This window comes from Carcharodon carcharias, chromosome 21, assembly GCF_017639515.1.
Source record: "Carcharodon carcharias isolate sCarCar2 chromosome 21, sCarCar2.pri, whole genome shotgun sequence".
Classification (NCBI taxonomy): Eukaryota; Metazoa; Chordata; class Chondrichthyes; order Lamniformes; family Lamnidae; genus Carcharodon; species Carcharodon carcharias.
In genome coordinates this window covers 63,924,063-63,937,352 of record NC_054487.1, presented here as the reverse complement: position 1 = coordinate 63,937,352, position 13,290 = coordinate 63,924,063, and the positions used below count along the sequence as shown (strand labels likewise).

Sequence of the window (13,290 nt, the reverse complement as noted above, 5' to 3'; positions counted from 1 at the left end):
TCTCCATTGTCCTTCCTACCAGACTAGATGTACTGGCGCCATGCCCATAAACTCTGACAGTATTACTGGGCCGCAGACATCTCAGGCCAGATCTACTGGTATGCACACGTCTTCCAGCTGGGAACAGGTAGTCAAATCCCATGGTATACTGGTCAAACTTGATACCAGTCTAACTGGATTTTCCCTTTGGGGGCCTCTCGCTCTGGCTTCTTACTCTCTTTGATCTTTTCATTCAGAATTGCTGGCATGCATTGGCTGTCTCAATTTCTCTGCTCCCCTTACTCACTGTTGTGTCTCCTTCTAAATTTGTCCTATCAGGTCCAGCCCTAACATTGTCATCAAACTTGCTGATTAGGGCAGTGCTGTTGTTGGCAAATCAACTTCTCCCTTCCAACTCTCTGACTCTTCATGCTATTCCCCCTGGACCATGACCTCACCAATGAACATCAAGTCATCATCTCCAGGTCTGTCAATGACCTCATCTGCTCTGGAGATCTTTCCTCCATGGCATCCAATCTCATAGACTCCAACACTGTACAGTCCACTTCTACCACCTTCCCAAGATCCACAAACTATTGTTTCAGCCAATTCCTGACCAATGATTTCTTCCTAATTCAGCTTTTCCTTTCTCCCCTTGTCTCTTCCCACCTATCCTTGACTCTTCCAAAACCCTCCATCACATTTACAGTTTCTGATTTCCTAGCCCTAACTGTCATCTTCACCATAAAAGTCCAATCTCTCTATACCTCCACCCTCACCTGGATGGCCTGAGGGGTCTCCTGTTCTACCTTGAATGAATGCCCAACCAGTCTCCATCAACCACCGCTTCCTCTGCCTGGCTGACGTTCTCAGCTTGAACAACTTCACCTTTAACTCCACTCACTTCCTCCAAATAAAAGGTGTTGCTATGGGTTCCCACATGGGTCCTAGCTCTGCCTGCCTTTTTGTAGGACATGTGGAACATTCTTTGATCCAGTCCTACTCAGGCCCCCTCCCTCATCTCTTCTTCTTGTCACCGAAAATGACTATATTGGTGTCATTTTCTGCTCTTCCCCTGAACTGAAAAATTTTATCAACTTTGCTTCAAATTCCTATCCTCCTCTCATCTTCACATGGTCCATGTCTAACTCTTCACTCCCCTTCCTCAAATTCTCTGATTTGATTTCGGCGAATAGGCTAGCAATTGATTTTCACTATAAGCACATGGACTCCCACAGCTACCTTGACTACACTTCCTCATACCCTGCTTTCTGTAAGTACTTACTGGGAAGAAGGTGCTGGATGTCCACACCTGTAGACAATGGTAGGAGCAGTTAAACGGGTAAATGTTAGTCTCGATGTCTCACAGGGAGGTGTTAGGAAAGGCAGGTTTTATAAACAACTATACTTAGACTATCTGTTTAATTTTTTATTCTTTCAACAATGTAGACATCATTGACGAGGACAGGATTCATTGCCCATCTCTATTTACCCTTGAGAAGGTAGTGGTGAGCCACCTTCTTGAACTGCTACAGCTCATTTGGTGCAGGTACACCCAGAGTGCTACTGGGAAGAGAGTTCCAGAATTTTGATCCCATGACAGTGAAAGAATGGCGATGTAGTTCCAGAAATGGCGATATAGTTCCAAGATAGAATGGAAATGGGTGGTCTAGAAGATAGCTAATTAGCACTCATACCTGGATACAAGGCCCATGTGATTCACATTGCCATGGATATGAGCTTTGGAAAGGGAAAAGTCCACAGAAAGCCATTGTAGTATTGAATCACAAGGTGTCTAAGATATCCCTAAAACTATCAGACACAAGCCAGCCTGCAGCCACCTGAGAGGCAGAGAGTAGGAGATAGAGGCAGCCAATCCAGCATCTGAAGTAGAGAAAATGCTGGCTCTATTGTTCACCAAGCAGAACACAAGTGGAAGCTTGCACTCAGATTGAAGAAACCAAATTAATGAGGATTTAAAAGGAGCTGGAATATTTGCCTAGCTTGGACTAGAGGCAAAGAACCTCACAGTCAAAGTCAGTTCTGCGATAAGAAGTTACCTGGCTAGAAAAGGAAAATAAGGGAAGCAAGCCTTCGAGAGCTGACAATAGCTTTGGACTGGTTCCTGGAGGATGAAGTGTCTGCTTATGGGGCAGTGTAACAAATAACTGTGATGTGAGATTTCCCAAGTTAAATGTGAAATTCCTCTTCAGGCAAATTTGCTTTTAGTTTGTTTGTTACAGTAAAAGTCTTAAAACTTGAAATTTTGCCATGTAATCTCTTCAGTCAGTCACTGGAAGTTCAGATACATTTTTAGAAATTATTGGTCTCTACTAGGAGTGTAACAAATCCAAGATTCTGATTTTCATCCCTGCTTTTCCCAGCATAGGTTGAGCTGCTTTCTTATTACCTCAAATTGACTTCAGCTGAATCTGCCTGTACATCTGGATTCAGCTGTTTTAAATCTGATAGCCAAGGAACAAGCAGACCACCACCTGGGAATTGATGTTCATTCCAAATTGGGGCAGGGGCATTAATATGCAGTTAAGTTTATTTGCACTGCTGGCTGTTGTCAAAAGCAGCACCCAAATGCCTGCAGCCACACAGTATAGTGATGTTGCACTGAAGAATGAGCAAAACCCTTAACTGAATTAAGTAGATGTTCTGTTTGGCAGAGGTGGCATGTGCTCAAGGACTACAGCCAAAAGTGGACTCCCTGGGAAAACTCATCATAATGCAGAAAAAATTGTTGTGTAACACCTGCATTAGATTAATTTATTGTGTTATGATTTCCTTTAACATTAGTGCAGCATCTAAACCTTCTACAGGCATATTTCTTCAAATGTTTTGCTGCACATTTGTGTTTTAATGGATTAGCAGAGGAGTTGCAGGAGTAGTGCCTTTCACATCTCTACTCCCATTTCCTCTGCCTAATGCTCCAGAAATAGGAAAATGAATAAAGTCAGAGGTTATAGTGCAGAGTATATGGCAGGAGTCAAACAGAATGGTTTTGGTTTTGCTGATGTTGAGTTGAAGGAAGATCTTTGCTCATGCAGGATTTGATGTTGATTGAGCAATCGGACAACAGGTGAAGGAATCACCGTTGTCATCCTTGTCCTTCCTTTTCCTTGTTTATCCTTTGAGGCGAAGATGACTATGTTCATCTCTGGGGTGGTTGGTAGGGTTCCAGTGGGTACCTAGGTGGCTCTGAAGGCTGATCTGTGCCCAAAAGGTTCAGCTGCAAATAGGATAGGATACCACCGACAATTGAGTTTTGGACAAATTGCTGGCTTGGGATTTTCTCTTCTTGTATTTTCTCTCTGCCTCTGATATGCGCTTGCTTTCGAAGGAGGCTGCACCATTTTTTTAAATGTTTGCGCCAGTTGCAGCGATCCTGGGTGAGCTTCTCCCAGGACTCAAAGTCAGTATGAGAACTACTAAGCGAAGCCTTCAGAGTGTTGTTGTAGCATGTCCTTTGACTGCCATGAGAGCACACCCAAGACTCGAGCTCTCCATAATAGTTTGCTTTGGTAAATGAGTGTCAGGCATTCTAGCCACAGCCCAACTCAATTGTGACTGTATCAGTGTGGTGTGAGTGCTTGGCTTGCCAGCTTGGGTGAGCACCTCAGTGTCTAGTATTTTGTCCTGCCATTTGATCTTCAGAAACTATCAAAGTCAAGCGAAGTGGTTGAGTTTCTTGGCATGACACTGATAGACAGTCCAGGTCTCAGATGAGTGGACAGGACTCTGATGCTATCCCAGCTGGAGGTCAGTGCCTGGTCAAGAAGCTCACTGAACATCTTCAGTCTATATGGCAGCAAAGAATCATCCCTCAAAAATAAGGTGGCTTAGTGGTATTGTCACTGGACCAGTACTCCAGATACCCAAGGTAATGCCCTGGGAACTGGGTTCGAATCCCGCCATAGCAGATGGTGAAATTTGAGTTCAATAAAAAAGTCGATTGTCCTTTAAAACAAAACGTCTTTTAGGGAAGGAGGTCTGCTGTACTTATCTGGTCTGGCCTACTTGTGACTCCAGACCAGGCAATGTGATTGACTCTTAAATGCCCTCTAAAATGGCCTAGCAAGCCACTCAGTTCTCAAGGGCAATTAGCTAGCAACGCCCACATCCCATGAACAAATTTAAAAAATAACGCCTCAATTCTCCACCTGTACAAGCGGAAAAGAACTCACCAAATTGCAACAATTATCGAGGAATCTCATTTCTCACAAAATCATTGGCAGAATACTTTTAAACTGCTTAGTGCATCATCTCAACCGGGATCTGCTGCCAGAGAGTCAGTGTGGTTTCAGAAAAGGTCAAGAGACCATCGATATGGTGTTTGCAGCTAGCTCCAGGAGAAATGCAAAGAACATACCTCTACACCACATTTGTTCACCTGACCAAGGCCTTTGACATAATCAGACATGAGGGCTTTTGGAAGGTAATCGAGAAATTCAGCTGCCCCCAGAAACTCGTCACAATGGTTCAACAGTTCCATGATGGCATTCTCAGGCACGTCCTGGATCATAGTGATTCTTCTGACCCATTCCCATTCCCAGTTGTCATCTGGACACTTGTGAAAGCTCATTTCATGCTTCCAAATGATATCAACAAGGGCAGCAGGTAGACAAGAAAAAGATAGGAGCCTAGGGTGCATCTTTGTTACATGACCAAGGGCACTTAAGGGCAGGAAGAGAAATGTGCTTTCAGAAATGTGCTGGTTTCATTGTGATAAGTAGGAGTGGAATCAGGCTGGGGCACTATCACAGAGATGAAACACAGAAGAGAGCTGATGGAAAATGATTTCGTGATCAATTGTGTTGAATGAGCAGTGGGCTCAGGGAGCTGATAAAGAACAGAGCATCATGATCATGGTCAGAAATGTAAGAAATGATATTTTTCAGAATATTACATAATTCTGATGGAGTTAGTAGGCATAGTATGAGGCTACCTGGCAGAAAAGCTGTTTCTCATATCTGTAAAAACACATAAGCTGAGGCAAAACAAAGATAATAGCCTCAAAAGGGTAGTGCTCTCAGGGAACCTTGTGGTGCCTCGTGTATCTTCTTACCTATATGAGTGTCTGGAAGGAGTTAACAAATGGCATCCAATATGAGATAAGCTAAAAGATGACCTCAACTAAAGTGCTGGACAGAGAATAGTTCATACATTGGGTACCTGTCCTTTGGTCATTGGCCAGAGCTATTTGAAGAAGTGATTGACAAAAGGTAAACAACCAGGCCCTAGAAATACAGTATGTTAACAGGTCCTCTGGCATAAAGGGGGGAGTCCTATCAGGCTTCTTCAGATGGAGGAAGACTGGGGGAAGAACTTCCTAGGTTTGTTTGAGATGAAAGAGAACAGAACAGACAAGAGGCTGCTGCCCCCGATGCAGAAATCAGCTTCATCGTCCATTCCCCCTTTGTGACCAGTGAACAGTCGTTAACTGTCACAGATCATATGCTTTTCCTGTATATTTAACTTATGCATTATATTTAAAATGTTGCTTTTAATAAACTACTTTTGAACCACCTGTGACTTTGACCGCCTTTTTTTTTGATAATCTGTGATTCCCAAACTCAAGCTACATCATTAGTGCCTTTCACCAGGATGGTCTTAGAAAATAGGTGGGCAGAAATTGGATCAAAGAAAATTTAATGGGGCAGGTGCACATGGAGTTACCTGACAGTGACAAAAATGCAGTGATAAAGAAGTACAATTTAAGGTTGTGGATTAAAGTCCCATGACTTGGACAGAAAAATCTAGGCTGTCACTCCAGTGTGTTACCCAGGCAGTCCAGCACTGTCAGACATGCCATCTTTCAATGAGATGTTAAACCAAAGCCCTGTCCACCTTCCCAGTTGGCAGTAAAAGATCCATCCCATGACACTATTTTGAAGAGCAGGGAGTTACTCCCTGTCTCTTGGCCAATATTTATTCCTCAATCAACATTATAAAAACAGATTATCTGGACATTGCCACATTGCTGTGCATGGGAACTTGCTGTGTGCAAATTGGCTGTTGTATTTCCTACATTCCAACAGTGCCAACATTTCAAAAGCAGCTGTAAAGCACTTTGAGATGCTCGGTTGTGTTAAAAAAATGATTGTAAAATAAGTTTGTAAAGTTTTGAGGGGGCCCATTGGACTACCCAAGCAATTGTAAAAACAGCTTCATAGAAATATTTGTTCGACATTCCCCTTTGTGTGATCAATGTGTAGCTTTAAGGAGTAATAATAATTCTCACTGAAAAAGAAACATAAATGTCCTGGAGAGCCAAATAGCTTGCTTGGTTGGCCCACCAGAATTTTTTCACCCCTTTCTTGGACTCACTCAAGTTCTGTCGAAGGGTAATGAGGACTCGAAACGTCAACTCTTTTCTTCTCCGCCGATGCTGCCAGACCTGCTGAGTTTTTCCAGGTAATTCTGTTTTTGTTGAAAATGGTATCTGTATTCATCTAGGTTGGGCAGGCAAGTCATGTATAAACTGCATTCCTGAGGAGGCCGTTAGTTGCTCCTTCTCATTTCCCTTGGGGTTTTGTTTTTTTTTAAATAGCTTAACTTGAAAATAGCTGAAGGTGAGAAGGGAGATCTTGGTAAATTTACCAGATTTAATGTCTGGAAATTGACATTTCTTATGTCTTGGAAGTCCTTCAATCTCTCAATTCTGACAACAGTCACAAACTTCTCAAATGTTGACAGATTGAATATGTTAACTTATGTTTCTTGATGCTGCCAATTTATAATCGTGTTTCAGTGGACGTGTTTAACATTGAGCAGCGTGCCTGTGGTCATCCATACCTCCAGACTGTGACTGTGTGCCATCGTAATGCTACGACAGCCCATACTGGGAGAGATGCGTTGGGTTTAAATGTGTGTGGTTGCTGCTCGCTGTTTTCTCTGTCTCAGCCCCTCGTGGCTGCAGTGTGAGCCGCGTCACTCCAGCCGTGTTCTCTTTCTCACACTCACTGTTACCTCCCTCCTCCTTTCTCAGGCTGCAGCAGACATGGCGACAACACTGCAACCGCTTACACTGGAAAGAGGTAAGGAACAGTCCCTGCTAAACCCTCCCGGTGCTCTTCATTTGCAACAAAACAAAAATAAAACTGTAGTTGTATGGCTGGCGGTTTGAAGTGTGATTAAGGACTGGGAGGGGGGTGGGATTTATTTTTACTTTTCAGCGTTTAAGTGTCCATGGACCACAGCGACGGAGTGAGGAGAGATTTATTGATGCTGGAGAGCAGCGTTTTCTGTAAATATGTTAAACGTGTAAGAGGCCACCACGATAGGTTACCTTTTCTTTCACGACAATTTCCGTTTCCTCTCTGCAAGATTTGAAAAGAAACAGATTAGAGGAGCAGCTTTAAGATCTTTTCCCTGTACGTGCATGGTCGCGGTTGATGGAGGACGGAGAAGTCTTTAGGAAACGCCGTGACTTGGCGATAAATGCACTCGGTTTGTTTGATAACTGGACTGGCAACAACATTGGAGACCGGCTAAAGGACTGGGGGGACATCGGGTTTCCCTCTAAATGCACCCTTGATCTGTTTTGTTGAAAAAAAAATTGTCCCTTCCGATTTCACTAGTTTGAAGGGGGATTTTACTATTTTCAGCTGCAATCAAATATTTCGCCCTCGCTGCTCATTACATGCAACACACTCTGGTTGTGTGTTCTGGAAGGGTATGAAATTATAAATGTTAGCCGGGTGTTTCAATGTGACAGATTGGGGCGTATGGCAATGGCAACTCGGACAGAAGTAACTTGAGATTGAGGGAAAATAACTTGATTTTAATTAGAATTGAATTAAAAAGATTTCTTCTAATTTTCTCGCTCCTTGAAGTTGCTGTATTAGACGACTCAAACTGGGGGCCACTGGGGCTCAAATTAGTTACAAGCAACAACTACTTGTATTTATGTACCGCCTTTAACATATAATACAGCTTCCCAAGGTGCTTCGTAGGAACGGCATTAAACACAATTTGAAGCAGAGCCTCGGTTCTCTGGGACTTTTGTCCCAGTCGTGTTATAAGATTTCAGGCTCTCCAACCCTTACTCCTCACATCCCCTCACCTCCTTCCGTGGCCCCTTATTCCCTCCATACCAATTCATGGCAACTCTTTCCCCCACATGCCCCCATGACTCCTTATAACCCCATGACACTTCATGCCAACTCATGCTCCTACCCACCCCTCCATGGATGCTTATACCCTTCATGGCAACTCATGCCCTCCACCAACTCCCCATGGCTCCTTATAGCCCACATGCCAATTCACCCAGTATCCACCAGGAGCAGACCTCAGGAACCACGTGAAGATGAAATAAAATCATGTTCAAAACATCTAATACAGACTTCACAATGCAGACTTTAAAAAATCTCATTCATGAAAGCCCATTCAATTTTTTTTAAATCTCAAGTGCTAAATCATTTATAAAAGCAAATAAACTTCTATTTGTACCTTACATCGATGACACTTAATCCTTTAATGGGTTTTTTAACCTGTTAATCAGGTTGTGAACTCAGAAACCCCCTCCCCTCACCCCACTGAGAGTCTTACTTTTTGGAATTCAGCCAAGCATTCATAACGAGCCCTTGGGGAAATGTCAACAAATGACTATTGAAACTGCTACAACAGATGCTACATCATCTGGTATGTCAAACAAAGGAATGCAGCAGAGTTTTTATTTCACACCCGCAGCTTGTTTTTTCATTATTAAAGAGCTGGAGATTTAACCAACTTTGAATCATGACATTTAAACAGACCTTATCTGCCCTTCAAGAGCTTTTACGTCGGCTCCATTAATTTTTTTACTCCCACAATACGGGTTAAGGCCTTTGTGAGAGCTAAAATGGGGTCTGTTTGAACTCAGCACTTATTTCAAGTGGCCCTGTTGAGTTTGAGTTTCCCTCCTATGTGAATCACACCCCACTCCACCCAAGAGCAAAAATTTGGGGCAAATTTTTCAGCTCCTGCCAGCGGCAGGAATCATGGCAGGTGGCAGCACAAAATTTGGCTTGATGGCAGAAGTCTGTTTCCCACCGTCTGGAAATTAATTTGGAATTTTGTCCCCCGATTTTGACAGTGGATTAAAGGTGGCTCGGGTTTCCTGCTGATCCATGTGGGGAACCATATTTGCATTAATTTGCATTTCATGAATGCTCATTAAAAGGCCAACTCACTGGAATTACGGTCATCCTTCAAGTTAAGTGCCCTGCTAGTGGATTGTTAGAATGGTCTGTTTCCCGACTGTATATAAGTGGCATGCACCTGACAAGCTTCACTTCACCTCAAGGTATGTAGACGCTGCTTTTTCCTATCCTTAGGAGTGGTGCTGTGTGATTTTGTGTGCTTGTATCACAAGCTGCGCCAAAACTGGAGGGGGAGGCAGGCCTACAGGGGAAGTGGGGGGGGTGGGTGTCCGGGGAGGAGGGGTGTGAATGTCCAGGGAGGAGGGGATGAGTGTTCGGGTGGTGGGCGGTGGGTGTCCAGGAAAGGAGGGGAAGAGTGTTTTAGAGGGCAAGGTTCATGGTGTGGGCGGCGGGGTCCTGGGGGAAGAACTCAGGGTGCTGGTGGCAGGAGGGTACAGTCACAGCCAGAGGGGGAAGTGGGATGCAGTAGGGTGGGAGGCCAAGGATGAGAGTGTGGTAGGTAGAGGTCTCATCTGGTGGTTCACAGAGGGGCATAAGACAGGCTGCAGGAAACTCTGCCTTACAATGGCTCTCATCCAGATGAGGAGATGGAGGGCCTGTTGCCAGTTGGCACAGAACCATGAGGAGGAAGGGCCTGAGCAGAATGAGGCAGTGGGGCCTCTATAGGGTTAAGAGGCTGGCGAATATGGTACACTGCAATGGCAAGCATTTGCCTGACCATGGGTGTCTTGCTGGCAGGGGTCTTTTCTAGAAATAAGCAAAAGGCAATGCTGGAGGCATTGTATGACTTGAAATGCGTTGCTCACATCTGCCAGCTTCTCCAGTATAAGCTGCAGCTGCAAGGACTCTGGAGGAGTAAAGCGGAGCTACTGGCCTACGTTGAGTGAATGTGTATCCAGGTACCCTTCCTTTAAACCCATGAGGTAACGGCGAGGTGGGCAACTTCTTGCCCATCCCCACCACAAAATTTGCCGAGCTCCTCGCTGATGCAGAATTAACGAACTGAAAATCGGAAGATCGCACCTGTTCACCTGCCCAGTGGGAATCACGCTGACTTTCCCGCTTGCCAACACGCTTAGTCTCCAGGATGGAACAGTTGCGTCCTGGATCTTTCGGAAATGGGGCAGTACTTCTACATTCAGATACTCCTACCACTTTTTGAGGCCCACAGAGTCACCTTGACTCTGCAAAAACCGGGCCTATGCCTCTATTTCTAAAGTCAGGATACAATATGCCTTTTTTTTATAGGCTTCTCAATTCCCATTTTCAAAGACTTGTTTACATACATGTCTTGGATTCTGTTCCTTCATTCCCTTTAAAATTGTATAATGTCCAAATGCAGCGAAACATGGACAATATCCAGGCTTGGGCTGACAAGTGGCAAGTAACATTCACGCCACACAAGTGCCAGGTAATGACCATCTCCAACAAAGGAGAATCTAGATTGACATTCAATGGCATTACCACCGCTAAATCCCTGGCTATCAACATCCTGGAGATTACCAATGACCAGAAACTGTACTGGACTAGCCATATAAATACTGTGGCTACAAGAGCATGTCAGAGGCTAGGAATCCTGTGGTAACTCACCTCCTGACTTCCCAAACCTGTCCACCATTTACAAAGGCATGAGTCAGAAGCGTGATGGAATACTCCCAACTTGCCTGGATGAGTGCAGTTCCAACAACACTCAAGAAGCTTGACACCGTCCAGGACAAAGCAGCCAGCTTGATTGTCACCCCACCCACAAACATTCATTCCCTCCACCACCGATGCACAGCGGCAGCAGTGTGTATCATTTATAAGATGCACTGCAGGAACTCGCCAAGCCTTCATGGACAGCACCTTCCAAACCCACAACCACCACCATCTAGAAGGACAAGGGCAGCAGGTACGTGGGAACACCACCACCTGCAAGTTCCCCTCCAAGCCACTCACCATCCTGACTTGGAAATATATCACTGTTCCTTCACTTTCACTGGGTCAAAATCCTGGAACTCCCTCGTTAACAGCTCTGTGGGTGTACTTACATTGCAGGGACTGTTCAAGAAGGCAGCTCACCACCACCTTCTCAAGGGCAGTTAGGGATGGGCAATAAATACTGGCTTGGCTGGCGATGCATGCATCCTATGAATGACTTTTTAAAAATTAGCTCCAATAGATTTAAATCATTTGGATTCTCCTCAATTAATAGTACAGTATACAAACATATGTGCCATTGTGAATTGATTGAAAATATTAAAGGTGACTCTTTCATAAAGAATGAATAGTTTTATGTTTCAGTTCAGGCTAGAAACAGTAAAGTGCATTGTAAATTTATCTTAGATGATGTACACGTGCCCTTTAGTTCAGTTTAAAAGCATGATCAGGGGCCAGTCAAATTATGGGATTTTTCTATGTGTATAATTGTGTATTTAATAATGAAAGGCCAGCTATGAATTCTGCATACTCAGAACAGGTGAGAATTATTTACTAGTTGGATGTATAGTTTAGATCAGATTGTATCATAAAATTCACATTGATTGTTTATCAGATTTGTGAGTGATGTTATTGTAGTACAGTCTAATATAAACACAACCTGAGGGCCATCATTCCAGAATACTTCCTGTTGTTCAAAATCCTGCTCGTTTAATCTCCTTAAGGAAAGTCTCTCATAACCATTCTTGACCTCATTTGAGCAGGCCTGCAGGAAATCTCTCCATCGCTACTAATTAATCTCGAGTGGCTCCACTCCAGCAAACATGCCTCCTGTTCGCCTTAGTAATAAGAGATCAATCCTATCTGAATCTATAATTATGCCTACAACCAACCTGATATTTATGGAGCTCCTTATTTTGAAGTTGGTGAAAATTACATCAACTAGTTTTGTTGAGTCGTAGACATTAAAGAGCTTGCTCTTTAATTCTGTATTGAGGTTCATGGATTTTGAAAATTTGTCCTCTCTTTGCTCGCAGTCCAGGTCAAATAGTCTGTTAACGTTTTCAAATCCCACTAAAGACACATCAAGTGCTAGAGGGTGTATCTCTCAGACCTCTAATAGGTGGTCAGCTATCCAGAGGACTCAGAAGAAAATTGTGTAAACAAACATAGTTGTCAGTCAAATATGACATCGAAAAAAATCTTCAGGATACTGGTCTTTCAGTGATGCTGACCTCCCAATCCATTCCCACTTGATTGCTGCTGTAACAATCTAGCTTTGTCCTGTTTTGAAGCAACGTTTTGAAATGCATTAAACATTTTGGATGAGAATAAAGTATGCAGTTACTGTAAATCGGCTTGTATTTATACTATTAACGTATCTGATTATTCAATAAATTTGAGTAGTAATTTATAGACCCAAGCCACGGACTGGAAAATTGTTTAATCTTCTGTCTAGTAAAGACAATTATGCAAGGGCTTAGAGAAAATATCTAGTAAGCTGGAGTACAATCATACGGGTTCTCTGTTCAACTTCAAGGCTCACGACATTTATTGAGCAGATGGTATGGAGTGTAATGGGAGGAGTCAGTGGCATTGCACCCAATGCAAATGTCTTTTGTAAATGAGCACACAGTATTTCCAACATGGTCTCACTGGTGACTTGCACAAGGTTAGAATGTTTTCATTTAATCAATTTCTATTAAAATGCAGTCTTACAATTGATTACTTATGTTAATAGCAGCTTCATATTAACTGGAGATTTGCATTCCCTTGGATTTATCTGGGTTTATCATCCATCCATGCTGCATTTCTTACTGAGCAAATAACACTAAGATAACCAACCATCCTTTGATACTCATAAGCTGCTGACCAGTCTTTCCAGGGCTAATTTTTTTCGGAGGATCTTGTCAACAGTGTCCAAAAGGCAATTAAAGAAATAGTTTAATAGTCAGTTAAGGATGTGCAAGTGTTCTGAAGTTTAAATTACTCCTATTGGCTAGTAATGCCATGGAAGACTATGGATGCAGTGGGAACAAGTAAGTTCTGCAGGGCACTGAATGCTTAGCCAAGCATGCTGTGCTGCATAAATCTGAAAGATACTGGCAGACATTTCCAAACTTTATATCTATCTGAGAAGGACCTGACTTTTTGAAAAATGTAATTGTCAAACATTGAATTATAATTTTGCAAAGAACGCAGCAAAATTTACAAATGGATAGATTTGAATATTATTATTTAA

General features: G+C 43.2%; 1 protein-coding gene across 2 annotated transcripts in view; it reads left to right on the top strand.

The window, feature by feature from the left end:
• The first annotated feature begins 6,960 nt into the window (after positions 1–6,960).
• The window catches only part of lin7a (lin-7 homolog A (C. elegans)), a 97,476-nt gene continuing 91,146 nt past the window's right edge, over positions 6,961–13,290 (top strand). Inside the window, exon 1 of one of the 2 annotated variants that reach the window (XM_041216529.1) lies at positions 6,961–7,025. In XM_041216529.1, coding sequence (XP_041072463.1) covers positions 6,989–7,025 — 37 coding nt within the window. In that variant the 5' untranslated portion in view covers positions 6,961–6,988. The remainder of the gene's footprint in view (positions 7,026–13,290) is intronic. The other variant, XM_041216530.1, reaches the window with a different exon arrangement.